The 27074-nt window shown below is 44.4% G+C and overlaps 1 protein-coding gene across 1 annotated transcript in view; it reads right to left on the bottom strand.

Annotated features, from left to right (window-relative positions):
- LOC118210280 (synaptotagmin-14-like) overlaps positions 1–25312 on the bottom strand; it is a 72407-nt gene extending 47095 nt beyond the window's left edge. The window contains 2 exon segments of the mRNA XM_035386330.1: positions 1018–1065; positions 24712–25312. Coding sequence (XP_035242221.1) covers positions 1018–1065; positions 24712–24832 — 169 coding nt within the window. The 5' untranslated portion in view covers positions 24833–25312.
- Between the last annotated feature and the right edge of the window lie 1762 nt (positions 25313–27074).

Below are 27074 nucleotides of genomic sequence, written 5' to 3'. Positions count from 1 at the left end.
TATTATTATCAACTGCTCTCAATGCAACTGTGACTAAAAATGTCAGACTTCCAGGGTGGGTCCACACGAAGGACCTCCACAATATGTCACAATATACCATATGTCACGATAATCACGATAACCAATGCGCTGTGACGTCTGGGTTTTTGACATTGATTTGACTTGACTTTTAAGGAGTTGAGAAACGGTCGTGAACACAGGCGGCTCAGGCGCGTGGTGTAAACACAGGCAGCTCAGGCGCGTGGTGTAAACACAGGCGGCTCAGGCGCGTGGTGTAAACACAGGCGGGTACGCTGGGGGTCGGGTCGCTGGGGACGGAGGCCCTGTCGCTGGGGCTTGAGCGGCCCTGTCGCTGGGGCCCTAGTGGCCCTGTTGCTGCTCGGGCGGTAAACAGAAAGCAGGGGAGTCGTGGTGGTGTTAGCGGTAGCGGCGTGCTGGTAGCTCACACACAGAGCTAATGAGGCGAACAGAGACCCATTACAGACCCACTGCCCGTGCTCCAACCACCCCTGTCATACATCCCCACGGAGCGCCACACACACACACACACACACACACACGTGAGCTGTCTCACTCACACACACCGCTCACTCACAAACACACACTCACACGTACACTGACTTACTCACACACACACATACACTTACACACACACACACACACACACACGTGCGCTGTCTCACTCACACACACCGCTCACTCACAAACACACACTCACACGTGTGCTGATTCACTCACACACACACACACACACACACGTACACTGACGTACTCACACACACACACATGCGCTGTCTCACTCACACACACCGCTCACTCACACACACACACACACACACACACACACAGCGCAAGCATGGCGTAGGAATGTTGAAATGAATAGAGAAAAGTCCTGCTTCACGCAGGTCTGTAAGATTCCGGCAAGGACCAGAAGCCATAACAAAGCAGTGCGGGATGGGGTCGGTGGAAAGGGGAAAGGGGAAAGGGGGGGGGGGGGGGTCACACTGCACCTCTTACCTTTTCGGATACAGATGAGCTCATGCACTCCACAGTTACGCTCACCACCTGCAGAGAAAACGCACCTTTAATGACAAGGACACTGACGGCGACGGGACAAACGACAGGCCAACACAGAGACAGCTTTAAAAAAAAAAGATTAAAAAACAGACTTAAAAGGACAAGACTCGACCGGAGCTTCCTGGTTGGATGAGACAGACCACAGACGGACGGACCACAGACACACCAGCCACTTCCGTTCCTCCAACTCTGAGCAGGAAGACTCTACACCCATCCAATCAAATTGCCCCAAATCCTATTAAATTCTCCCCAATCCAATCAAATTCCACAGAAGCTCAAATCCAAAGGCCTTCATTTATAATGCTTTGAATAATGTTAATCAGAGGAAGCACATCCCCAGATTAATAGTTACAGTATATATTTGTACACAAATGTGCATTGCAGACATACGGTGTCAACTGAACAAGTTAAGTTCGCCAATCTCACAGTTGCCAGACTGTTTAATAGATTTATAATTAATATTTGATCACCTTCAGTTTAATTCTTAATGACATCTAAACAAAACCAAAATCAAATACTGGCCATGAAGACGTCAGTGAGACGCAGAACGGCTACTTTATATTTATTTATTTATTTTACAAGCGGGGATAATAAAAGGTAATCCGCGTTGTTATAACTGACTTCCCTAATGACCGCAGGACGGATGAGCCACAGGATTAATTTCCGGGCGCGTTTAATGAACACTGACGAGGTGTGAAATTGTGTCTGTTGGTGCTAGGGACCTGACAGCCAGAGCCGCCGCTCTCCACCCTGAGCACCGAGTCCACACAGGCGGACACGGCGACCGCGCTGTTGCTAGGGGACCCAGAGATTTGAATCAACACAGGCGGACACAGCGACCGCGCTGTTGCTAGGGGACCCAGAGATTTGAATCAACACAGGCGGACACGGCGACCACGCTGTTGCCAGGGGACCCAGAGATTTGAATCCACACAGGCGGACACGGCAACCGCGCTGTTGCCAGGGGACCCAGAGATTTGAATCCACACAGGCGGACACAGCGACCACGCTGTTGCTAGGGGACCCAGAGATTTGAATCCACACAGGCGGACACAGCGACCACGCTGTTGCTAGGGGACCCAGAGATTTGAATCCACACAGGCGGACACAGCGACCACGCTGTTGCTAGGGGACCCAGAGATTTGAATCAACACAGGCGGACACAGCGACCGCGCTGTTGCTAGGGGACCCAGAGATTTGAATCAACACAGGCGGACACGGCGACCGCGCTGTTGCTAGGGGACCCAGAGATTTGAATCCACACAGGCGGATACAGCGACCACACTGTTGCTTGGGGACCCAGAGATCTGGGGACCCCTTGTTGGCTACAAATGGTAGCTTATAACATAACATAACATAACATAACATGACATGACATGACATGACATGACATGACATAGAACATAACATAACACAGCACAACATAACATAAAGCATAACATAACACAACACAGCACAACATGACATAAAGCATAACATGACACAACACAACATAACATAAAAGACGAGAACAGGCCATTCAGCCCAATAATGCTCGCCATTTTCCTGACTAAAATAGTGCTCTGATTACCTACAGACTAGACAGTATCTAACGCCGTGTTAAGCCTAGTCTTGAAAATCCCCAGAGTCTATGCTTCTACTACAGGCTATTTTTAGTGTATTAACCTTGAATATTGGTAAACATATAATAAATAAATAAAGCTACAAATTACGCATTTGGGCAATGAGGCAGGATTTCGCTTTATGTACTGTAGCTTTGAAAGTGAACGTGAACGTGAACACACACACACACACACACACACACACAGAGAGACACACACACACTACCATAATGCCACCCAAAAGGCTATTAAGTGACAATCTTCACCCCATGAGACAATACAGAAGCTGCAGAGGTACTAAAAGAATATAGTTCCTCGCCATAAAATTATGTATCTTCCCCTAAAGTGTTCATCAGCGCAATGAATCCCTCACATTTAACTGCGCTATCAGCGGACGATTACAGCCGGCTTGCACAGAATCGGGTAAATTTAGCAAGCGTACGCCGTAAAACGAGAGCTCGTTCATTTTCCTCTTGAGGCGGGCGATGTACCATAGAGCAAACGCGTGTTTTATCGTGTCACTGCGATGTACCATAGAGCAAACGCGTGTTTTATCGTGTCACTGCGATGCACCATAGAGTAAACGCGTGTTTTATCGTGTCACTGCGATGCATCATAGAGTAAACACGCGTGTTTTATCGTGTCACGTTTACAGGAGCTTCCTCTCCCCGGTGTGCTGAGCCAGCCCGTGTAATTAGTTCCTCCCGCTCCTCGCTAAATTACCGCCACGGAGAGATAACGGGGCGTCGTAAACTGCGGCACTTCTGCGGAAAATGGCGGGATGTAGCCGGGCCCGCGCATAAGGGCGGTGAAAACAGGAAAGTTTTTTAGGGGCCCTGACAGAACAGTGGCCTCTCCCTTGCGTCCGGCATGTTCCGCTATCAAAATCATCCGCCCCCACACGCCCTCCCTTCCCCCCCTGAGTCCATGATCGCAATCCCTGAAAGAAGATTTTGAGTAGGGCCCCCGAAAGTTCAGGGGCGGCTCTGGATGTCACTGTGAGGCGCCTGGGGCTCTCTGGCAAAAACAGTGGTTTCTGCTGCAAATATCTTTTGTGATCCGGCTTTAAATTTTATCTAAGAAAGTGTGGAAACAATGCAGGCATATTGATCAATACCACCATAAAATTTATTGTCCAGATTTTTTTTGGAATGGAACAAATCTAACATACAGTTGTCATTGGATGTATTTGTAGCTGTGGGCAAAAATCCTGCTCTGCTATAAGGAACAACCTTATAGGGTCGGTAGGGAATGTCAAATAGGCTGATTCTATTGGTGTAATCATATGGATTTCAGTAAGGTTACATGACCTGCTTTTGATTGGCCGTAGTGTTGCATAATCCTATTGTGACATGACAGTGACAGTTTTTCTTTTTTTCCTGAAAGTCGATACTGTTGGTTCAATAAGCTTTCTCATCCAATTAAAGGGGCACAGGATATCAAAAAAGGGAGACTCAGTAGTAACAGAATTTATGCGTCGAATCTACATCTTATTCTATGTCATCTATATCCTATACCAGTCTACTGAATGAATATCTGTTTTTTTATACCTGGAAACCAATGCAGAATCTTCTAAATAAGATACAACTTTCTGATGAAAAACATGCTGAACGTATTTGTACTCATGCAGCCTGTCACTGTTTTGCCCAGAAGACTCACACAAAGGACACAAAACAAGCCACATGACTTGTTCACAGTCACTACAATCACCTCAATCACCTTATCATAACACCAAGCAAGACAAGCAAAGGAAAGAACCATGTCAAAACTCACAACATCATGTATCAGACCCAGTTTAGAGCGGAGGTTCTCAACCCTGACCCTGGAGGATTGCAGGGTCTGCTGCTTTTAGCTGTCACTAATCAATAATTTGACAAACAATTCAGGCCGAAGACAGCAAGCGAGGTCAGTTAAATGTGCAATAAACTGCTTCAATTGATTAAAATAAATACAGAGCAACAACAAAGACCCAGACCCAGCGGCTGTCTACGATCAGGGCTGACAACCACTGGTTCAGAGAATTATTTACAAGGCAATAACCTCACTGTATCACTTTTTATCACAGACGCTGTAGCAGGTGCAATATCCTGTCTATCGATCTATGTTTCTCATAAAAAAGAAAGTGTTCTCATCTTTGTTTACAAATGGATCTCGCTCAATTACATCCACTGTGTACACACATAGTATTGATCTGCACCATTAAGAAGGAGATTAGGTTAAAAATACAGTGGTGCCGGTGTTTAAAATCTCTGGGATCGACTTCTACGCCCTGAAGTGAAACTATGGCATGTTTGTTTCATGCTATAGCAGAGCAGGTCTGTGCACCGCAAAAAAAAACACCACCAAATCAAAAGTTATGTAAAATAGATAAAAGATGCAGACAAGTAGCTCCCTAAATTTCCCACAGATTTCTAACCTCTTCTGGCTTGCATCACTTGCAAATAGACTGGAGGTCTGGCCAAGGCACGGGTTCATAAGATGGAGCAGCCAGCTGAACAGCAGCCCTGGCATGACGCCTGGCACCAGGGCCCTGTCGTAAGAGTTGGAACTGACCGACTAAAAAAGGGTATACAATCGTCTGTGTCCATTGTGGACGTCTGTCGAGATCTGTCGCTCTGCGATTGAGGAATCTTGCCTGAAACTCCAGGTGCATGTAGGGATTGTTTTAGAACAGCCGCTGGAGAGGGGAAAAGAAACGATTTTAATGGCGGCTGCCAACCCTGTACGCTCCGCATACAAAAATGATTTCAAAAAGTACTGGGAAGTAGGGGCGACATAGCTCAGGAGGTAAGAGCGGTTGTCGGGCAGTCGGAGGGCTGCCGGTTCGATCCCCCGCCCTGGGCTTGCCAAAGTGTCCCTGAGCAAGACACCTAACCCCTAATTGCTCTGGTGAGTGTGAGGCATCAATTGTAAAGCGCTTTGCATAAAAGCACTATATAAATGCAGCCCATTTTACCTTATTTTTTTGTTTATTTTTTTACCCATGTTCTCTGTGTGTCGGTGAAAGTTCATTTTACTTTCCTGCAAGTCACTGTACCAGTGTAAATATTACATTATGGCCAAGGGCACAGAGGGGAGGGCATTGAGAGGCTGTAGGTTTGCTCAGGGCCATAACTGCCATTGAGGTCGCCAGGGTCATTTATGTCCTTGGTATTTATGTCCATTTCCAAAGCCTATATTTAATCTCGTTCTTTCGTGAGAACAACAGTTGCAGTTCATCTCGGAGTCCGCTGACCTCTGTATTTTTTTTTTTAGGTCCTGGTTATGCTCCAGCGTCTGCCCGTGTCCTTATATAAATATCTCAGCCTGGGTCTGGACCAGAACCAGCAGAGAAGCTGAGCCACGCTTTGCTGAATCTCAGTTTCTATTTTTTACAGCTTTGCTTTAAATAGCAAATATATTTCATTTTTATTTTACTGCTAAAAAAAGAGGTAAGATGCCCCACGTGTGCAGGTAGGCAAATTCTGCAACGCCTGAACTTGGTTTCAACCCTAATACAGTTTGCATTTCTGTCAACTTCTTGAGTCAGCTACCCATTCTCCAAAGCTTTAAAACCAGCTCAAATATGTATTTAAATGCGGTCTTTAGCGTGCGCGTTTTTTCTTTTTTTTTAGCTTGTGCGCCCAACACAGCGGAACGAACGCGGTAATAGAGTCCTGACAGCATCGCCGCGAATTCTAAAAGCCGCGTGAGCGATTTGCAGGTGCTTTCCGTCAGCAAGGGGAGCGCGCGACCGAAAGTAATCGGTCCCCGATAGCGCCAACCCTAATGACACGGCGGAGAACGGTCTCGCGCGCGCCCGACTCTCCAGAGACCGCTCGCGGAACAGACGCTCCTGGAGGAGGGAGGGAGGGGGAAAAAGGCAGACTCATTCTGTTTAACAGCCGCGAGGCCTGAGCAGACGCAATCAGACACTTGGAGAAGCAGACACCTCCTCCGCCGGGAAGTGTCACACGAGGCTGAGCAAAGGCTGCTGTCAGCTTCTGTCGGGAAAGATTCCAGACTGGCTCTTCCACCAAAAAAAAAAAACACATAAAAAAAAAATGTTTCACGTTTCACAATGACATCCATTTAAGAAGGTTTTCCGTTAGTACATTTGTGATAGTGTATCTTAATCTTTTTTTTACATTAAAAAAAAAATGTATTTCTCTGAAAAAGTGACAGGCAGTTCTGCAATTACATCACCTTGAAACTAAATGAATGGGATTTGGATTGTTTTCCATTGGTAGATAAACTATGGCACATTTAAAGCTTATCCTGTGAGACCTTGGGATGCATTCTGTGGTATTTTGTAAATCATATTCATTCCCCCTTCAGAACTTCCTGTGTTACGAAGTTCACCTCAGGGTCTTATCTGTCGCATCTCTCCGGGCAGAGAAAGCTAAGGAACGATTATATTTTAGCTTTGTACAGTTTGGTCTTCAGTTTGGTCGCACTGCCCTTCTTCAACATCCCCGCCCTGCAGCTGCAGAGCTTTGTTCACAAGCCGCGTAACGCTAAAAGAACAGCGCCGCTATTTTGAGAATGAGAGACTCTCAAAAAATAATAATTGAGCGCATGAGCGGACCGTGAGCACCAGAAACGGCCCCACCATCCCGGTCCTCATCTGCCTACTAAAACTTTTATAAAATGACTCTTCTGGAGTGCTTTAAAAAAACAAAAAAAAAAAACAAATGTTAGCTGTGTTTAACCCGTTAAAGGTGTGACATCACAAATATATGATGAACTGAACATTCTAATGCTGATGTAACAATCGCTGCTGGTAATTGAATGGAACAATTGAGTTCTAGAACACTGAAAAAAAAAGAATGAATATTCTAAGAGACCTACTATTGAAAGGGTTAATTATGCAACGTACAATCAAAGGTTTCGGACGAGCCCTTTATCCAGGGAGGCTCCCCTTCCCATTCACCTGATATACTTTATACACCTGATATACGTTATACTATATGCAATTATACGCAGCCAGTGGCACAGACTGCTATGGCATGGCTCACTTTACCCTGTATGTGTAACGCGGTACCTCTCCACTCTGCCTGGAAGGACAGCATGACCCCTGTAAAGAGCTCTAACAGGTCTCTGCTACTTTAGACACAGGCCCCCGCTTTGGACAAGAGCTCCCCCCCCACCCCCCGCCCTGGGCCATCTTGGTTTACACCTGACACGCGAGTTAAAGTGTTAATATGGCTGGTAATTGTAACTGCCCTTGTGCTCCCGAGAGAGCGAGAGAGAGAGAGAGAGAGAGAGAGAGAGTGATGGGGAGAGACAGAGAGAGAGAGAGAGAGAGGGAGAGAGAGAGAAGGAGATAGAGAGAGAGAGAGAGAGAGAGAGAGAGAGGGAGCGAGTAACAGATATCCTGGTGTTCAGAGGAACCGACAGGATTTTTCCATTATGTCCGCTGAAGGGGTCAGTCACCTCCCCTTCTTATCCCCGAAAATCAGAGGGGAACACAGAGGTGCCCCGGCTGGGTAAGAAGAGAGCAGGCGGGGCCCTGACAGGCAGGCGTGACGGACTGAAACGAAAGGGGACACCTCTGCCGTCTCCGCGACGACGGCCCGGCCAGGTGACAGGTGATGCGTTCGGCGGAACGGACCCTTCGCCCGTGAGGCCCCCGAGGAGCCTGACAGACAGCCGTGACTCCCTCTGTGGAAGTTCGGCTCCCCGAACACTCAGTGTAACCTGAGCGCATCGGCGTCGAGCACGAGGGCATCGTGCCGGCTGTCACTCTCCGACTCCGGTCGGCGGGAGAGGAGGCCGATGGGAACTCCGCGGCAGAACGCGGTGACGCAGGGGAGCGGGGTCGAGTCACCGGCCCCTGGCCCCCGACATGGCGTCAGGTCGCCGTGGGGACCGTATGAATGACGACGATGTACACTTAGCACCAGGTTGTTGGCCCGTGAGACCTCAGAGAGCGCAGGAGAGCTCACCTGTGCGCAGGTCTGGATGCTGAGAGTCAGCTGCAATTTCACACACAGTCCACGTAATAAAAAATAAAATAAAAAAGCTGTATGTTTAATTATGGAATGGAACGGTCCTTCTTGGCCACCATAGCGAACAGCATCTGTAATCAAGCCAGTGTACACCAGCCTGCGTTGAGTGCCAAAAAAGCGCAGAGAGCTTTGACAGGCAACTCTGCCCCGTTACAGGACCAACGCTGAGACACTGAAATAGAGAGGAAATTATAGAGCAGATGACAGATATCGGGCAGGGTAAATTTAGTGTGTGTGTGTTTGTGTGTACAGCCCACATGCCGATCTCTCATATGCATGAGTCAGGGGAAGACGGTGGCCGCCCAGTCAACATGGGTGTGGGGGTGTAGTGTGTGTGTGTGTGTGTGGGGGGGGGGGGGGGGGGGGGGGGGGCATTAAAACACGGTCATTGGATTCCTCCATCCCTGTCCTACAGTACCGACAAGTCTGCAACTCCCTGCTGGGATGTGGGTACGAGACTGTGGAGCTCATCCACACCCTGGAACGCTGTCTCCTTCATAGAACAACTGCTCAGAGTACCCATCCTTCTTCATTAATTTTTATGTTTCTTCTAAGACACTAAAGCCAGTTTGCCAGACGAATAAGCTGTAAACAGTAGTCTAACATGCCAGTCTGAGATCCCAGGACGCCACTTCAGTTCCACAGTTATTCCTTAATGTATTCACTACTTTACGCATGATTTATATTCAGAGTAGAAAAATAAATCTACTGAAGGATATAAACAAGTGTGGAATGTACTTAAAAACATTTTATTTATGTGTGAGGAAATATACCTACCAGTTCATAATGACATAAAGAATATAAAACATTTATCAAATTGTCAGCAAGGGCTACAGGACCGTCTTCTATATGCACATGCATACAGAACAGGAGATGAAAATATGACATAAACAGCTATGTCATCATCACTGCTGCCTACGGCAGTGCAGAGTATGTAGCAGGGCTCCATATACCCGGTGCTAAAGAGCACAATGTTACTCAGTACTTGACTGTGCAGTTAAAGCAGTTACACAGTTAACTCACCTCACCTGGCCCAGGGTCCTCATGTGACATGTCTGAACCAATCAGAATGACAGCTGAGGGTTTGTGGAAGGATTCAACTAGCGTCAATTAGTTGTTACACAATGTTTTTTTTTTTAAGCCTGACACGTAGATATATTACTCTAGGCACTACACTTATTGTCATTAACCCTTTGCGGTGTGAGATCACGATTATGTGAGCAGAATGCTCTTAAATGAACATTCTAATGCTGATGTAACTATCACTACTGGCAACAGAAAGCAATGAGTTCTAGAACACTCACTTAGAATTCTGAGAAAACATCACAGAAAAGCCCACTCTTCAAAGGGTCAACTGTGCTTTGCAAGCCACCTACACTGATTAGAGAGAATACAATATCAGATGAATCACAGTGCTAAATGAAGACAGGAAGGGGGTTTCTGGCTTGTTCTCCTGTACTGTCGCAGGCACCCCAGTCTGCTAAAACTGTGGGCAGAAACAGTCTGAAAAGTCTGGGGCACCTACAGTATGGCAACATGAAGACAAACTGAGGTCCTGTGTCCCTACAGGAGTCTGGGAGCTTGTATTTTCAGCCTGTCCCAATTCTGTTTTTTGTTCTTTTTTTTAAGGAATCTCCACTACCTTCTGTAAAGTAAGGACATCAGGCTGGCAGGTCAGGGAAAGTTTGGAAGAAACAGTGAAGTAACACGGTCACATGCTCTACTGCTTGAACCATTTGCTAATAGCAAATACAAAGCCAAGGCAAAAAAGGCTTTATTAGCTGATTAATTTTAACTCACAAAAAAGAGACAAAGAATGGCATTTTTCATCGGTAATTTACCTCACAAAAAATAGGAGACAAAGAATGGCATTTTTAATTAGTCATGACTTTTTACAGCTTAGCCGTTACATTATCTTTGGCTGTTTAGAAGCGTTGAATAGTGCTCGTCTGGCTAATTAAATTACGCATCGAAGAGCCGTCCGACCGTCTGGGATACGTTTTGGTCCAGCCGAACCCATCGTATCGTGTTTCTTTTGCAGAGGGAAATCGCTATTCATTACCAGGTCCAATTATGATCCCATAAAACTAAAAGGAGTGATAAGCTATTGATTTGAAAAGATGAAAAAAATAAAATAAAGAAAGAAATTAGAGGTGCCCTTTTTTGGAGCGAATACACCAGAGACAGGAAGCAGCTGGTGTATCGACCGTGTTAAAAAAAAAAAAAAAAAAAAAAAAGAACACGGGGATGAGAATAGAATCTTGAGGAGCACAGGGTTCTGGGTTCACCTGGTCTTTGAAGGCTAGTGTTTCATTAGCGCGCTCCGAGAAGCTCGAGAGCTCAGCCGGACCCAATTAGGGGATGAAGCCACCGCTTCCCAGCCCTGACATAAATGGCGGCCTCCTCTGACATCCTCCCGGTCACAGAGTCACGAGGAAGGCCTCTATTTCTTCCTCCTTCTTTCACTCTCCGTTTGTGTCTTTTTTTTCCTGTGTGTGTGTGTGTGTTTCAGGATGTGCGTTTCAATGGAGTCATCTGTGCTCTGCTCTCCAAACTCTGAAAGACACAGGACTAAAAAGTGAATGTGCGTAAAATAACCAAACAAAATGAAGCAAGATATTCTGCGTGCAATATGGGTGGGTGTCCCCTAATCTGAATATCTAGGTCACAATTTAGAACTTACAATTTGGGCGCCTGGCAGATGCTTTTAGCCAAAGCAGCTTGCAAAAGGTGCATTAACACATTAGGGAAACACCATTCGAGCCAGAGACACGGGCAGCAATCAAATCAGTGGCGCTGTTTAGGTGTGTGCCGTATGAATATACATTCCACTGTCACTCTTACATCAGGTGACCAACCAGTGGGGTTGGGGGGGTGTAACTCCCCACACCCCCCCACCCCCCCACCTGCCCATCCTCTGGAACCTTTTAAATAAACTATGAAAATGGATGGAACTGGTTGCAGAAGCAACAATCAGGTTCGGGCTCCGGCACAGAAACACAGAGTAAAAAGGAATAAAAGTGGAAGGAAAGCAGTCGTCTGTTGTTGACAACCAAACCGTTTCAGCACACAGCCTTCCTTCACAGCCTCATGACCTGGGAAGCAGGGGCCTGTTTGCCTGCAGGACGACCCTGACCGCGGAAAGACCCGGAACACATCAGGAGAACAGCAGAGCCAACGCGAGCAAACAGCCAGGCTTTTTTTTTTTAAACCGCGTGTTCTGTTTGCTTTCTACCTGTGAATAATTCAGAGGACACAGGGCCAGTCTGAGAGCAACCTTGTCGAGCAAGAAGTTTGCGCAGCGAGCGGCTAAAGAAACGAGGGCGGGGTACAAGAAAGAGGAGCGGCGTTCAAACGCACGGGCGCTGCCTCTCCTCCTCCTGCATGGAGGAGGTGCAGAGAGGGGAGTCACAGTCAATCGCACAGGCACCTCCTCTGCTCCTCCTGAATGGAGGAGGTACAGTAACAAGGGAAGCGTGCAGAGAGGGGAGTCACAGTCAATCGCACGGGCACCTCCTCTGCTCCTCCTGAATGGAGGAGGTACAGTAACAAGGGAAGCGTGCAGAGAAGGGAGTCACAGTCAATCGCACAGGCACCTCCTCTGCTCCTCCTGAATGGAGGAGGTACAGTAACAAGGGAGGCGTGCAGAGAGGGGAGTCACAGTCAATCGCACAGGCACCTCCTCTGCTCCTCCTGAATGGAGGAGGTACAGTAACAAGGGAGGCGTGCAGAGAGAGGAGTCACAGTCAATCGCACAGGCACCTCCTCTGCTCCTCCTGAATGGAGGAGGTACAGTAACAAGGGAGGCGTGCAGAGAGAGGAGTCACAGTCAATCGCACAGGCACCTCCTCTGCTCCTCCCGAATGGAGGAGGTGCAGAAACTAGGGAGTACTGTAGAGAGAGGAGTCACAGTCAATCGCACCGACACCTCCTCTCCTCCTCTTGAATGGAGGAGGTACAGAAACAAGGGAGGAGTGCAGAGATGACAAGTCACAGTCAAACACATGGGTGCTCCTCCATTCCCCCCTCGAGAGGGGGGTTTTTGTGGTGGATCTGGCCACCGCCAGGATGAGTACCGGTTTCTCAGGAAGTCATATGGCAACCTTGGGCCTTAATCAAATTCAGATCCTGTCGGGAAGGGAGACGAGGAGAACGGATGGACTGCAGATGGACTGAGCAGCGCTGGAACAGGGGAAGGATTCCCAAAGAGCAAAAACACCCATGATGCAAAGAAACAACACAGTGTCACAGTAAAAAAAGAGCCGAAATAATGCTTGTTCTGAAAAGGGTAAAATACACAGAAAAATATACTGTTTTAATTCAACTCTACCAGAGTTTACATGTGCAATAAAGCCCAAAAGGGGCCACATGGGCTCTATTAGAGTAAAATCTACTTTTTGAGAGTTTAATTATCACTGAGCATTTTACTCTGCAAAAGAGCGAAACACTGTATACTGCAAACATAGACAAACATGACTTTTAAAAAAAATGGGCGAAACCAGCGAATCAGTTGGTAAAAATGTTCCCACAGAATTAATACAAATCAATACCAATGGATTTATGCAGCACCTTTGATTAACTGATAGGTTGACTGGTGGATCTTTTCTAAATGATCATAACAGAGGGAATGAACGTCATTAGCGAGTGAATACTTGTGGGCGTACCTGTACGTTTGCTAATGATTGGTCATTTTAAGCGACACGCAAAGGCGATTTGGGCTAAAGAGGAGGCAGTTACTCTGAGGGGACAGATTTGTGTACCCTATTAACGCTGACGTCTAATGTCCCGTCCACAAGTCTAATGGGGGCGGGCGAATGTCTGTAATTACCGCGTTTATTTTGCTGTGAGTGAAAAGGGGGGCATCTTGGCTCACGTTCGAGGTCTGCGTATAACACGAAAAGAAGAAAATGCATTGAAAAGTGACCCCATTCTATCGACCGCTGAGCATTGTTTGTTTTTGGAGTTTATGAGTTTATGAGTCAACACGACATATCTGGTTCTGTAACAGGAGTAAAACTGTAGGTTATGTAAATGTTAGTGTAGTATATACGTAATAAGAGCAAGGTAGCTTGTGTGTGCACATGTGTGCATGTGTGCAAATGCACACGTGTGTGTGTGTGTGTGTGTGTATGTGCAAGTGAAGTGTGTGTGCGTGTGTAATTCTCATTCCTTTAACATGCCACATTTCACATACGTGGTAATAGAGCCAACAGTTTATTATTAGATCCAATTAACACTCTCATTATATCCAATCAACATTCTATTATTAGAACCAAACAGCACTCTATTATTAGAGCCAATAAACATTCTATTATTAGAGCTAATCGGCACTCTATTATTGACACACAAACACTATTATTAGAACCAATCAACCTGCTATTATTAGAACCAATCAGAACTCTATTATTAGAGCCAATCAACACTCTATTATTAGAGCCAGAACCAATCAACACTCTTATTATAGCCAATCAACACTCCATTATTAGAGCCAATCAACACTCTATTATTAGAGCCAATAAAAACTCTATTATTAGAGCCAATCAACACTCTATTATTAGAGCCAGAACCAATCAACACTCTTATTATAGCCAATCAACACTCCATTATTAGAGCCAATCAACACTCTATTATTAGAGCCAATAAAAACTCTATTATTAGAGCCAATCAACACTCTATTATTAGAGCCAGAACCAATCAACACTCTTATTATAGCCAATCAACACTCCATTATTAGAGACAATCAACACTCTATTATTAGTGTCAGTCGACACTCTATTATTAGACCCAATGAACACTCTATTATTAGACCCAATGAACACTCTATTATTAGACCCAATGAACACTCTATTATTAGAGTCAGTCGACACTCTATTATTAGACCCAATGAACACTCTATTATTAGAGTCAATCGATATGTGACATCAGCATCTCTGTGCTTCATTTCCCCATTAAAACTCATTAATTCATGAAGCACAAACACATTCACACTCCCATCAATACAACATACCAAAGCATAGGCCTAATTCCTTTTCTGATTCCTCAGAAAAAAATGAAATAAAATAAGAAAATTTCAGAGGTTTTTTTCTCTCGTTGATCTCACGGGCTAACAGACATATGTTATTAAAACGCATCGGTGGTTCTGAACAAGCATCTGTTTTGCTCTTGCTTGCCACGTTCAAGCAGAGAGAAGATGAAGTGACAAGCATAAATGCATTCTACAACCTAGCATACTGTAAACAAGACTCCTTTACTGATGCACATCATCAGATTTCTGTGGTCAGCCTGCTCATGTTTCTTAGACAAAAACGTGTGTGTGACTGAGATCCCATCTGCTGCTGAAATACTGTTGGTATAGACACAGAGGGACAGTTATTTTGCATGGATCGTAAAGATTTTCATTTATTAATTTATCATAATTAACGTCTAGGTTTATTCTCTTGGTGAGAGGCAACACACACATGCACACTCACGCATGCACACACACAGATCTATGCAGTGCGCTGTACATTTAGCAAAAACATTTATCCTGGGATCGTAGAATCGATGTTTCAAATCCTCCCATACATTTTATTCAGGCACACCACAGGCACACCCTATACTTCCATCACCAGTCTCACTGCGGGGTCCTTCAGGTACGGGACATCACATTTAATCTGCTTACATAGGCCAACAGCCAACAAGGGCCAAGGGACAGACACACCCCCTGCCCCCTCCCGCCCCCCCCCCCCCCCCCCCCCCCCCCCCCCCCCCCCCCCCCCCTCTGCTTATACAGGCCCGAGGAGCCATGACACAAACACTCAGAAGGTGATAGGTGTAGCCTCCACCCCCCTACCCCCCCCCCACTCCAACCACAGCACACCTCCATGCACACGCACAATTTCAACTTCAAGCACGGTTTTCAATTTCAAGTACATAACAATTGAAGCTCTTTGAAAGTAACAATGGATAATCTGCAAGAAAAGAAAAAAAAAACTTGTGTGATGCATTTTCCAAACAAAGCGGAGTGCTGGGGTCATAAACCTGAACAACTTTCTTTTCGTATGGAGCAAAAAAAAACACATATATAAAAACTATTTTTTTAAATTATGACTTTCTATTTCAAGTCTGTTTGAGGAGCGTTAATTGGCTATTGAGTTATTCTCATAACATCTGTTATTGACAAGCTTGCTGACAAATTTCACTGAGAGATGGACAGCAACGGAACGAGAGACAGAGGGATAGAACTGGAAACCAAATGACACATTCTTACAGAAACAATCGCACCACCCCCCCACCAAAGGCAACCATACATTGTCCCCTCAAAGACAATGATACAGGACCCCTCCCCTCAAAGCCAACCATACAGGAAGCCATTTCTCAAACCATTTCTCCTGATGATGAAAGGCATTACAAATCTACACAGATCTTCGCTGATTTATGTGAGACCCTGACATCTGGACTCCTTCTGGCTTCCCAGGGTGCAAAGGGGCGCAATGAAAAACAGATGACCGCACCTTCTCTCAAAATGGCCGCAGAATGATCCGGAACATCTAATTCTACCAGCTCCTCTACGTCTGTTAGAGTCGTTTGAGCACTGAGGAGACACTGTCAGAAATCTGTCTGAAATGAAATCGTTCGGCTGCTCAGCACGACATCTTCTCACACACAGGCATATCATTAACAACCTGATACATCATACTATAATTAGAAACTTCAGTCATTTGCAAGGAGCCTTTCCTACGGCAAGCACAACCGATTAAACATGAGAGAGCCCGCACACACTGCGCCAAGAATAGTTCATGTATTTGCCATAAAGCTGTGTGTGTATTTATGTACATTAAAAAAAAAAAAAACAAGACAACTTCTATCTCATTTTGCTTTCCCTCTGACGAGAGGAAATGTAAATGGCTGTAAGACCATTGCATTAATGTTTACTGACAGAGATAATTAAGGTTAGTTTGTCAGGCCTCCATTGATGTCATCAAGGCATTAGTACATTTTAAGTAAAGGCCAAAATGTGCAAAATTAAAAACTTTTTTTCTCAGCCGCATTTAAAGTCCTTAACTGGATGAAATACTGTTGAGTGGCCATGTATTGCCATTCATACACAAGGGATCTGTGGACAGAATTCAATCGACATCTGTCCTTAGTCTTAACTAACAATTAAAAGCAGTTATTCCTTTCCCCACAAACACAGTTTAGTGACCGCAGCGCTCACTGAAACTAACATCAGCAGACTGAGTTTGTGAAGAACCAGTGTAATGCTTGTGTTCACCTGTAAGTCAAAGTTAGGAAAAATACAGGCCCATGGGATTGTGTGGTGAGCAAACCACCTCCAGTACTGTAGGCCATTTATTGCAAGCAAACCACCTCCAGTACTGTAGGCCATTTATTGCAAGCAAATTTCCTTTAACCCTTTGAAGAGTATGTTTTTTGGAATGTTTTTTAAGTCGGTGTTCCAGAACTCCACAGCTTTCAATCACCAATCACAAGTGATACATCAGTTAGGAACTTCCAAATCACATATTTGTGACCTCATACCTAAAAGGGTTTATTTCTAACCAAACGCACAACTCCATCTCAAAACCTTCCTTGCCTGCGTAAATGGAAGAGCATGTTTAACCTTTCTGTAAAGACAAAAAAACAAAAAAAACAAGTAAAGAACGTTTGTGCTGTCTTGTCTCGAAAATTGAAAAACAAACACCGCAAAAACAATATCTCTTTTCTTTTTGGCGTTAAGCCCAACATCCTCCCAAAATGTTACTCGCTGGACAACTTGTGAGCAAGTAATAATACCATGCTGGCAAGTTGAGAGGGGAAAAAGGGAGAGACTGGATTTTTAAAAAAATGGCATTTGGTTGCCAGATATTTCCAGATAAAGCCCAAACATCCCCTTTTGGCTGAAGAACACAAGTGAGTTTGGTTTCCCTCTCTCACTTGTGCCCCCCCCCCCCCCCCCCCCCCCCCAAGTTCAGGCTCTGACAGTGGATATGACGGGACACTGAGACTCTGTTAGCCCAACCGGTGACACTGCGGCAAGGACACCAATTACCCAGGAAGGCAACAGCTGGCTCCTGTCCTCCAACAAACAACCTGGAGGACTCCTGGGGGCTCCGGGTGCAAGTCCGGCTTGAGCCATTTCAGCAGGATCAACTTGTGAACTATGTTGTTTTTGTGACACTGCACATTGCCAAAGAAAAACAGGGTTTTTTTTTTTGATTGCACTGCAATCAAACTACTACTACTATAGGCGACGGGTGTGCTGTCACGTAATATGACTGTGTTGTAGTGACATGGAGGTCAAAGGGGAAAAATAAGTGGCATATACAAGCAATGTTCAAGATTGCTGTTGTAGAATGACAAGTAGTCCTTGTTACTTCAGTTATTACTCACCTCGACAACAGGGAGCACCATGGAAACCAACTCTACCCTTACTGGTGAACCCACACAAACTACCCTTGAATGAGAGCAACTGATGGGCAAGCTGAAGGACAGCTCTTTTCAAACAGTGCACAAAAACCGAGACGTTTGAACTTTCAGCCTTGTCATTATAAAGCAAAACACGTTGAGTGTGGAGCGTAGTTAGTGTGTATTATTCCGACTGACCGAAGGTGAAGGTGTGAGAGACTCTACAGCATGAGATGAACAGGTAAGATGACACAAAGCGTCCTCAAACGATGATGACATGCCTGAGAGGTCAACCAGCCATACAGTATATCTACAGCAGAAAGAAAAAAAACCGCAATCAAAAAATAAAAAATAAAAGGGAAAAAAAGTGTTTGGACCTACTGCAAAGGATACACACGTTCAACAAAATGTTTCCAAGCCAGGTTCAACGAAATCAACGGTTCCACCAATTTTTTTTTTCCTCCACCCACTCACTGTTGTGACTTTCCCCACCGGAGAGCCAATTACAGCGAGTTTGCCGAGCCCCTTCACAATGCAACGGTAAAGAGCTTTATGCTGGGAGTGATTCTATGGCAACAGGTGCAGGGTGAGTGCGCGGTTGTGTGTGTATATATATAGCTGTAAAAGCAGGCTTAAGGCTGCTGAACCACAGCCACTGCCAGGGGGGTGTGGAGAGGACGTGGGCGTGGCTGAGGTTTTGGGTGTGGTTGTGGTCTTAGGTGTGAGTGTGGTTGTGGTTGTGGGTGTAGCTGTGGTTTTGGGTCTGGGTGTGGGTGTGGCTGTGGTTCTGGGTCTGGGTATGGTTGTGGGTGTGGGTGTGGCTGTGGTTTTAAGTAAGGGTGTGGGAGTGGGTGTGGTTGTGGGTGTGGGTGTGGCAGCTCTGGAGCAGTAGTATGCTTTTTCTCCTCTCCTTACAACCTCCCCCACTCCCAGCTCATACCCCCCAGTCTACTGCCCTCAGAGGAGTAGAACCTAGACACACATAGCTGTGGGGAGCTCACACTACTTCAGTTACCAAGAAATACACACAGACACAGGGGAATAAATGCACACACACACACCTACTCATGAACACACACATACACACACACAGGGGCATACACACACACACACAAACACACACAGACACAGGGGCATAAAGACACACACACACAAACACACACACACAAATACAGGGCCATAAACTCACACATACACACCCACACACACACAAACACATGAGCAATTGCCTCAGCAAGCAGTGCCCACTGTATCTCCATACAGGAGCACACAAGCATGAATCAGCACAGGCTGGCATGCAATCAGAACAGCACAGTCATGCATGCTTCCACTGACTGCTGTGACGTCACAGTCAAACATGACAGAGCTCCAGGAAACAGACGCAGTTTAGGAATCAGCACAGGCTGGCAGGTAATCAGAACCGCACGGTCACACAAGCTTCCACTGACTGCTGTGACATCACAGCCAAACATGACACAACTCAAGGAAACAGACTTCTCCATGTCACATGTCTGAGTTACATTATTCAGTGTTTGCAAGAAAAAAGTATAAGTTTTTGCTCACATTTGCTCACATCTTATACTTGTACTTACAATTATATGAAAGTATTGAGTCTTTCTAAACAAACACAGCTTGGAGAGTTAAGGACCACCAATATAATCTCAGTAAACTGTGCAAAAAAAGCATTTATTGGTAAATCAAAGTTTATGGAAAATGTTGGTTGAATCAAAGCCTAAATGTATCGGTTATTATAAGCTCTATAGCATGGCTGCTTGACCCTGGTCCTGGAGAGCCCGGTCCATAAGTCTGCTGGTTTGCACAGTCTGTGTAATCAGCTGTTTCAACTGACTGATTAAGTGCTGAATAACAACCAGCAGAACCTGTGGAGGCTCCAAACTTGTATGCCTACAACATGAACACATGAGTGCATTGTGATTGGGCGGACTGCGCGTGTCCTGGTTGCTGCGCGTGGAGAACCGAGGGAAGTTTTGACTCCCACAATCCTCTGAAGAGAGAGAGAGAGAGAGAGAGAGAGAAAGATAGAGAGAGAGAGAGAGAGAGAGAGAGAGAGAGAGAGAGAGAGAGAGAGAGAGAGAGAGAGAGAGAGAGAGAATGTGCTGATGAAGGATGAAAGTGGGGGGAATAAATTGATGCATCTGTTCCTCTCGGATGAGTCCACCTGACAGAAACCATGATTGATCCCAGGAATCGATAGCACAGGTGTGACGTGCCTGCTACTCGGAGTAGAGCGGTATAATGACCCACACACAAAGCCATTGTCTCCTTCGCAAATGCGCGGTTGGGGCTGGACGTGACCACAATACGCGATTCCAAAAATTAGAGAGAGATCAGTAGGCTACGGATGGAGAGAGTGGGTAAGAGAGAGAGAGAGTGCTAAAAGGATAAACTCATCACTGCCATTGTTAGCACTGTTAGATTGCAGCGTTCATAAAGAGCAGTTTGAAGGCTTTTATCGCATTTCTACACACTCACACACAACCCCCCGCCACCCCCATGAAATGCCCACAACTGCTTCATCTGTTTCAGTGCACCTGAAGGCAACTAGCCAACCCCCACAAAGACAAAAACGAACTGTGCATTAAAGTGAAAAAAAAAAAAAACTTTCATTTATGTGCTCATGCTTGTTATGTTCTCCAAATCTATTAACTTTTTACAAGCTTCAGTATTTACAGATCGTGGCCTTCAAACTCATAGTGCATACAAGTGCACAGTTTTTTTCTTTTTTGTTTAGCTTTTTTTTTTTTGGTTTGTTTTTGCTTGTACCAGAAGTGTTTTATTATATTTTAATATGCGTCCGATAGAATCATTGCCGAAATTGATTACCTTGGCGTCGCGCCAGCAGTGTATAAAATATTTACGACCCCTGAGAGACATTCACCGTGGTTGCCAGATCACTCTCCCACCAGCCCTCTGTCATTTGCGGATTTTTGTCAGCTGCAGCCCGGGTTTTCAATCTGGGGCCCGCGGACCCCCTGTGGGCACTCAAAGATATTGTACGGGGACCCTGGACCAGACCTGATATGCGAATGAGTAGATACAGATTCGGGAAAATATTTCAAAAAATAAAACCTTTTTAAAATATACCAATTTTTAATGGTCCCCTGGATGCTTTTGAGCCTGGGTGGGCGTTCCCTGGATCAGAAAAAGACAAGTGTGTCAGGCCTTTGGCCAAAGGCACTGACCTCAGAACTGGAGTTGGTCCCCGGGCGCTGCACTGTGGCTGCCCACTGCTCCTAAGTAGCTAGGATGGGTCAAATGCAGAGGATGCATTAGCCCGCGAGGTCAAGAAAGCATAACTTAAAATCAAACTTAAACTTAAAAGCCTGAAAACCCCTGGGCAATGGTATACAGATGTGAGCCCAGAATGTTAGAACCTTGGACTACCTGTCTGTACGTGGGGATGGAGGTAGGGACACATACTGAAACCTGCTAATTAGAGACGGAAAAGACAAACAAAATAACAACAACAACAACAACAACAATAAAAAAGAACAGAAATTCGTCATTAGAAAAATTTAATTTTCACTTCAGGTTCAAACAAACGTGACAGGCATTCGCATTGCCGAAGGAGGCAATTACCAAGGAGAACAGTGTTGAAGTAAAAACCAAAAAATCTCATCAGCACTTGTGATAATGATAATATGCTTCCACAGCCAACTCTCGTGCTCCTATAGTACTTTCTGAAGATGGGCAGTTAATTTGTTTAAAGAAAATCAGTATGCTGGAGCTGCTGCATGGCTCTACATCCCACCTCTTTCTCTATCGCCTGTTCTATCTCTTTCTCTGTCTCTCTGTCTGTCTATCTCTCTCTCTCTCTCTCTCAGTCTCTGTCTCTCTCCCATATTCATTATCTCTTCCTCCTCTATTCAATCTCTCTCTCGCTGTCTATCTCTCTCACCAGATAAGTGGAAACTTTTGGCCAATCAGAGACACAAGTCTATCAATCAATTCAATTGATTATCAGGTAAAAATGAACCCAGCAGCACCATGAGTGAGTGAGTGAGTGAGTGAGTGAGTGAGTGAGTGAATGAGTGAGTGAGTCACGTGTTTGTGTATTAGAAGGAAGCTCTACCATCCATTTCATGCATTTTTTCATGCACTAGCATTTCAAGCAAGTTTTATCGCCTCGTAAATGCGCCCAAACCTTCTACTCAACCCACTCTAATGCGTCTGAGCTCCAAACTCTCAAAGTGCCAGTTTTGCTCCAAGGCTGATCTTTTCTGGTCAAATTTTCTCTCATTCCTTAAAAGGGTCACGTATGCCGAATGCCACTAGCCAGAAATTCTTTGAAACCAGAAAAAAAAAAAAAAATTTTAAGTACTGGCGACATTTTATTCAGAAATGAACAGGAGATGGAGGGCACCAACTAAAGACAATGCTTTCCAGACAGACGCCATAATTTCACAGACTCCCTGGGAAACGTGTGAAGAAGACACACTTGCGTGAATAGATAACACCTCTAGTTGCCATACGGGCTCATGAATGTCTCTGCCTGTAGCACTGGGGGGGGTGGGGATGGTTCTGCAGGTGTCCGAAGGTCTCCCAGGTTTCAGGTAAGAACATGAAGCCATATCAGAGAATGGAGACTGCCCTGCTGTCACTCAAACGCCTGTGGGGAGCTCCAGGACCACGGACAGCAGCCATCTCACCCACAGAGCCCACACATGTAGGGCTGATGTGTAATCAGCCATCAGTGGCCTACACCACATCCTTTATAAGTTCCTTTGTAGAGAGAGACTAACCCAAACTTGCTGTGTGTTTGTTAATTTTAATAACCTGCACATTTCTGTCCTCTCCCCCTAAATTGGGGGTAATTTTACAGTCATTTCTTGTTTATTTCCTGTTCTTTTTTTGACCCAGAAAGAGGAATAAAATGGCCAAGGGGCCAGTTTTCGCTCTGTGTATATTTTTATTATGTCAACACCTGGCAAGTGGCTACTCTTGGCAACACGCCACACTGTTTCAATCATCTACAACAGTCTCCACAGTGTGGATTTTTACAATGCCACAGCACTCACCGACACAAACAGCATAGAGTCCATGCTGAACACAGTTTTGAATATAGCTGTAGCACATGTACTCTATGCATATTTTTTCCATTTATAACATTGCCACATTAAAAAAAGGGAACTAGCAAACATGTGTAGTGTAGCGAGGACATTATCATATGTGCGATCAAAGAATAAAAGCTTACTTTAATTGTATTTTTCATGCCTATTGTCGTCATTTATCCCAAAAGCCAAATTTTATGACAGTATCTAATCAAATGACCAGCACAAAAAGACAGAAGAAACAGCTTTCAAAAGTCCCAGCTTTCAAAACAATCACTTTCATTGGAACCCTGTTTCATAACAAAATTCTTAAAATTTGGCAAAACACAGTAATCATGAAACATTTATCAGAACATTAAGGTTGCCCAAAATGGCAATATATTCAATAGTTCTGTTAATTAATGAACAGCACATTTCTGTCTCTTGCTTTCAGCATCTCATCTTTCCCGGACACAATGTTTTATTCTTGCGTGACACAAAATTCTTGAAGCAAGACCAAAAAAGCAAAAAAGAAAATAGCAACCAGAGGTATCAATATTTTATACAGCCCAGCAAAATCTTTTCATATAAAAGCAATATGGAGGAGACTGCAATGATGCACTTTAAACGCACATACACATACACACAAACACACACACGCATGCACACACGCACACACACAGACACACACACACATGCACACAAGCACACACACACACACACACAAGCTCTCACACACACCCACATGCACAAACACGCGCGCGCACACACACACACAGTTATTACATCAATGTATCCCTCACCTTCTAAGTCTGTAACACATAGATAATATAGATTGTTATGACACAGTTTAGTATGTTGAGATGCTCAACATCGTAGGAATGAGAAGCAGCCATTTTATCATTTAAATACACAAGCAAAAGACCAACAAAATAAATATATAATTAACTAAATACAGCGCGGCCAGATGGACCGTTTTACAACTGAGGGAACGGAACTCTACCACCTCGAACACTCGCTTGGACGCTCACATGATATGGTGACGTTACATTCTAGGGTACAGAGCAGCAAACTACCTTTTGGATAATTATAAAAGCCATCCAAGTTTTAGATTAATTCTTAGGGTAATTCTGTGTCGAATCTCTGTCCTCGTGGGTGAATGCGTGGGGGGGGGGGGGGGGGGGCAAAAATTTTGAAGAATTAAAAATTGTGATTACCTCCTGTTCCCAAATCAAGTCTCAACAGCCCGCGTGTTTGGCTAAACAAATCTCAACAATCGCACAGGGATCATAAGGATTTATGATTACACAATTAGTTTATAGATTTAAGGGAATTAAGCTGGAATTCGAAAATGCCCCGCAAAGTGGCGTTTACAGAACATAAATTGTATTATTTACAGAGAGACAGTCATATTGAGGCTTCTATAATGCCCGTAAGGGTTTCTGTGTACCAGCATCTGCCATAAGCCAAGTTAATTAAACGTCAGTGAAGCATAGTGCATTACTGAAGAACGCGCTAAAATACACGTCGTTATCTTTGCAAGATTGTATCTGACTAATTCTTGCCAATACATGCAAGACATGCAAATTCAAACTTTTTAATTACCTTTAGAATGACGATCAATAGCATATCGTGTAACAGGACTGATTATGAAATACAATGGCTTAGCAGCCCGTTCGCAGTGTACAGTAATATTTTGCGTGCTCTCTCTTCCGGACTTTTTCATGTTTTTCTGACAATTTTTTCACAATAAAAGTTCTTACGTATTGGACTGATTCTTTCATATATAGCAGTAAACAAGCCAATTTTCCATTTGCAAGTATTCATTAAAAAAACGCCTCTCTCTGTGCTTGGACACAGGTTGCATCAATGAACACATGCTTCGATTTACACAACTCGTGAATTTCTGGAGGAAACGTAACACGAAGTGTTAGCAAGATTTCGGGAGCTGTTCTTTCAGAACCGCAACGAATTGTTCGCATAACATGAAGCGTAAAGCTTTGCAACAGCCGAGCTCAGGGATTACAGTCCATTCACCGTCTCATACCCAGGAAAAAAGGTACTACAAGCGACCAAAACTTTTATCTGAAAAACAAAAATAAAAAGTCTAAAACATCCATAATCCAGTCATTGAATATATTTTCGTCCCGTAGCTATCATTTCAAAGTGCACCTTTATGAAATTTGTAGCAGAAGTTATAAACGAGAAGAGGAGACCGTTATTGGCCTACTTACCATCAATCGCCATGATGTTCTGCTTTGGATTCAACCAAGCAGTGTGGTAAAGACGGGGAGGCACAGAATGTTTCACTGACGAGAGGGGGGTGTTTTAAATGGTAAATTCCGTTATGAAACGTTCCCAATCGCCCCTTCCAGTTCCGTGAAAAACAAAGCGCCTTTTCTGGAATGGCTGAGAAGCCTCCACTGTCATCACTGGGTTGTCTATACAAGGAACATATGAGAATTTATTTTATATTTTGCCTGAAACAAAGCGAATACTCCGTTATAATGACCAAAGTGGTAATAAAAAAATAAAAAGAGACTAAAGTCTACAGGAAAGCATTGTGAAATAAACAAACGTTTGAAGGAACGATTTTATGTGCCAGTTGCTTATTCCTACAATAAAATGTCATTTATAATTTTTTTATATGGAGGAATTATTTTGCATTCAGTTATATTAGATAAATTTGTTCACGGATTTTTTTCAACCTAACTCATATATTCCCATATACATCAGTGCATGTGTTCATTTAACACAAAAAACATTTAAAGCAAAGGTTTAGGACCAGTATATCTGTTTTTAAACATTTCAAAGAACATTTCGGCATCCTTTTTTTTTCTTTCTTATCTGTCTTTGTTCATGGCTGTTTCCTTATCCTAATCACATTACGCATACAATTTGCAAACAGTCAGCATTCACCGTCTCATACACCTGGGATATGGACAAAAACAAAGGTCTGCACCATGTGCCATGAATGCCATACTGTTTTTTCGTGGGAACATTTTTAAGAACAAAAGTAAAAAATCATTCTTTTTAAAAAAAAATTGTGAATGAGACCCATTGTTTCTTCTGGTGCAGAAAGCTACATACAGTGATAGCCCAGCAGGTCACATGGTCCAGCCTCCGTTCAAGGCAGTACTATGGGTACTACATGGACACTGCCTCAAAGTATACCAATATAAGGGAAGAGAAGCAATAAAGTATTGTAGTGGCATTGCTTGTTCATGAAAGGGAGCCATACAAACAGCATTCAAGTGAAGAGAAGTACAGTATAACATTCATTATTTATTTTTATGACCCACTTTCTCATATTTTGCCTAGGATCTCCGTGGATTTGGATTTCTTTATTTTATTTTATAATATTTCATTTTATTTATTTATTTGCATCCCAGATTGACGATATCAAACTTGAATTAATTGCATAATTGGACGATATGAGTACTCTTAGTTGAACTGGAATGCAAGACAATAAAATGCAATATGATATGAGCCTGCATTACCTGGATGACCCAAGTTATTTTTGAAGCTGTATCACAATTCTTTCATTGGATGCCAAATCTTCTTCTACACAGACTTGCTATACCTCTTTTTATTATCCGCACTCCTTCGGTGTCACCATGGATACCTTCCCCATCGCACTTCCCGCGGACACGCGCTAATACCAGGAGCGCGCCCAGGGCCACCGACGTGTCTGCGTCTCGCGCCCATCAGGTGCAATAGACCATAATGAACTATGACTCATCACAAACCATGCAGTTATTCTCGGTGCGCTTCTTGATTTGTCTGCACGATGGCGCTTAATTGACCGCAAAAAAACGATTTATTCCATGTTGTCAGGCACAAGTCGGTGGACGTGAAACGGCTGATTATTGGATCAGAAACTGTAGCAGCTTGTGTGCGCGTGTATGTGTGTGTACGTGAGAGACAGAGATGGAGAGAAAGAGAGAGAGAGAGAGAGCGTGCAAACA

This window comes from Anguilla anguilla, chromosome 1 (genome assembly GCF_013347855.1).
Source record: "Anguilla anguilla isolate fAngAng1 chromosome 1, fAngAng1.pri, whole genome shotgun sequence".
In the NCBI taxonomy this organism is placed as follows: Eukaryota; Metazoa; Chordata; class Actinopteri; order Anguilliformes; family Anguillidae; genus Anguilla; species Anguilla anguilla.
This window is presented reverse-complemented; position numbering and strand designations above follow the sequence as displayed.